The following is a 2,857-nucleotide window of genomic DNA, read 5'->3' on the forward strand; positions in this document are numbered from 1 at the left end:
GCAGCTACAAATGGCTTAACATCTCCTATAAAACGGTTGTTTCCTAGTAAAGTACAAATAAATACCCCATTACCTCTACGATAACTAATTGCCTTGGTACACAACGTTATGGTACTAGTTGGGCCTAGAGATGAAATCAAAATCGTACTGGTTTCAAAAATACTGATACTGAATTTTTGGAAAAGCGGTACCAAACACCGTGAATCTGTCATACTGAATATGTCGATACGGTACCAATACAATGTACCATGTGCTAATCTTTAGTGGGGGACAAGAGGTTTCACTAACCGGTTTTGATGATCATAATAAGAAAACATGTACAAACAAGGAAATTCATGTTATATAACAAGAGATAAAAAAGGGAGAACATAGAAAGGTAAACAGACTCGATAGATCCTAGCGATGCTAGTAAAAGGATTACACTCAGAAATATACATGTTAGAAATCTAGCCACCCCTAATAAGATTCTACTACCATTTCAGCATCTTGTGAAGCAAAGGCTGACCTGGCACTCTCTTCAAATGAAACTTGAACACATTCTTTCCTTTCTCACTCTTCTCTTGTGTATAATGGTCCACAACATACAAACCATCATACACAAACACGTATCTCTCAGCCCCTTGAACTTTCCTAATAACCCGAACCTGTGTTTTCATATACATACTAATCCTCAAAGCCAAATTACCCTTTTTAAGCTTTTGATCTTTGGGCGGCGATTTAGACCCGAACACACAGTTCCCCCCTTCACCAGAATAAACAAGCGTCTCACTAGATCCACTTTCGTTAGAGTAACGGTGCGCGTCCACGACACTTATAGCCACATTGTTTCCATTCACGTTAACATAATCGATCCCCGATTGCGATTGACTGTGAAGACCAATCATCTTAAGTTGCGACCTGTATTTGAACTTATCCCCTATCCGAACGCCAGGGACCGGGCCCATTAACCTTCCGGGGTCCACCCATTTTAGTTTTTTCTTAACAAATTTAGCAACTTCTATAGATACTCTATATGGCGTATTGTGTTCACTTTTTGGCTTGTTTTTTTTCTCTTGGTAAAACTGTTGATATACCTCATCGAAAACCGCCATCACGTGTTGGATATTTTTGCGTTTGATGTCTTCGTTTTGCGACACGACAACGGGCTTGTCTTCTGGAGTCTCAACTTCACTAAAGGGGTCATAGAATTTAACTTTACGGGTTCTCGACCCCAAATAGGACTTCCTTAAAACATTCGGTTTTTGGTCAAGATTATTATTAACCTTAGGAGATGGTTTTGAGGCGTTGAATGTGTTGAGTTCAGCAGGCTTCTTCATTGGCTTTGTGTCTGCTTTGTTGACTCCACAACGACGAACTGCTTGCACCGATGGTCGTTTACTAGGAACCACCATTTTTTGATTTAAAGTTGTAATCAAGGAGTGCCTGCAGGTTTAGATGTGTATGCCGTGCGTATTAATATTAATAGACTGTCCATGATTAATAAAAACTGATTATTATGACTAGTGGACACGATCTACTATGTGCATGCGTATTAATAGGCCACGATTTAACAGCAATCAAGAGGCCGGTTATGTTATAATCATCACCGTAACGGTTAATGATGTACTATTATTAACACGCCAAAATTAAGTAGAAAATCACATTAATATTGATGAAATCTGTAAAGCAAAATACCTAAAAATGAAGAGAGAGAAATTACGACGAACGATGAGTTGAGAATGACGGTTACAGTAAAGAGTCGGGAGGAAGGAACAAGTGGGGGTGTGTAAATGACGGTTTAACTTTTTAAAGCATTCCCAATTTCTCTATATCTATAACTCTATATATATAATTAAATGTTCATGTTTATTTTAGTTTTAACATGCTAACGTAGAAAATAATACCAATTTATAAAAAAATGTGAGCATAATAAACAATATCAATTAAAATACCAAACTACATAAACAATTATTTATAATAATAAAAAAAAAAAACCTAAAAATTACAAAAAAAGAATCAAAATCAAGAAAAAAACAATAAAAACAAATACCAGCAAATACTAATATCAACAAAAGAAAAAATCTAATAATAACAACAAAATATAAATAAGCAAGTGCTTAAAACGTCTCATAATCGAAAATTAGCAAATAAGATAAAAAAATAACAACAAACACTTACAAAAATAAACCTGATAATAACAACAAATTGGTTCTCACTGTTTTCATATTAATAATAAAATGTATTTGATCCTGTTTTTATAATTATTAACAAAAAAATTATTATATTTTCTCTATAATATACAATTAAATAATACCATTTTACATGTTTATTATTATTTTTTTCTCTCTTCCAACCACTTTCAAATATATTAATATAGAGTGAAAAGTGTTCATCCAAATTTACTAATCTATTTAAAATTTATTCTCTCATTCACTCATAGCTATTTACAATCCTCTAAAATTTAGAGATTTCCCTCACAATATTTTTTAGGAGCTGCTGTAAGTGCTCTAAACTAAAAATTATATCATATCATATAAACTTTTTTTAAAGTGTTTGAAACACGTCGTACACTGGTTATATTAATTTTGACGCTCTAATCTTGACTAAGGGTATATTTGGCAAAACTAGCTGATAGCTATTAGCTGGAAGCTGGTGGTTGGTAGCGGTAGCGTTTTAGATATATTTAGGTGCTTGACAGAGTAGCTGGAGCTTTTAATAAACTTAGTTGGGTGTCCGCGCGGTGCGACGAAATGCGTGCGCAACCTGACATCAACCGCATAATCAGTGTCGGTACGTGATTCACTTGATAATAGCGCATACATAACCCGAATGCAGACTTGTAATTCGTGCAAAGTCATTAAGCGTGTAACCGGTGACG

At 34.7% G+C, this 2,857-nt stretch overlaps 1 protein-coding gene across 1 annotated transcript; it reads right to left on the reverse strand.

Annotated features, from left to right (window-relative positions):
• Nucleotides 1–470: 470 nt before the first annotated feature.
• On the reverse strand, nt 471–1,391 carry LOC143628023 (YDG domain-containing protein At5g47150-like). The gene has a single exon (XM_077097710.1). It carries the CDS (start codon nt 1,389–1,391, stop codon nt 471–473), a length of 921 nt encoding a protein of 306 aa, XP_076953825.1.
• Nucleotides 1,392–2,857: the final 1,466 nt, after the last annotated feature.

Source organism: Bidens hawaiensis, unplaced genomic scaffold (assembly GCF_021521415.1).
Source record: "Bidens hawaiensis isolate Kalapana, Puna unplaced genomic scaffold, B.hawaiensis_p1.1 tig00004774_1, whole genome shotgun sequence".
Classification (NCBI taxonomy): Eukaryota; Viridiplantae; Streptophyta; class Magnoliopsida; order Asterales; family Asteraceae; genus Bidens; species Bidens hawaiensis.

Bases quoted from the DNA above. Each gene is read 5' to 3' on its own strand.
- LOC143628023 (XM_077097710.1), bottom strand. From the start codon at position 1,391: ATGGTGGTTCCTAGTAAACGACCATCGGTGCAAGCAGTTCGTCGTTGT.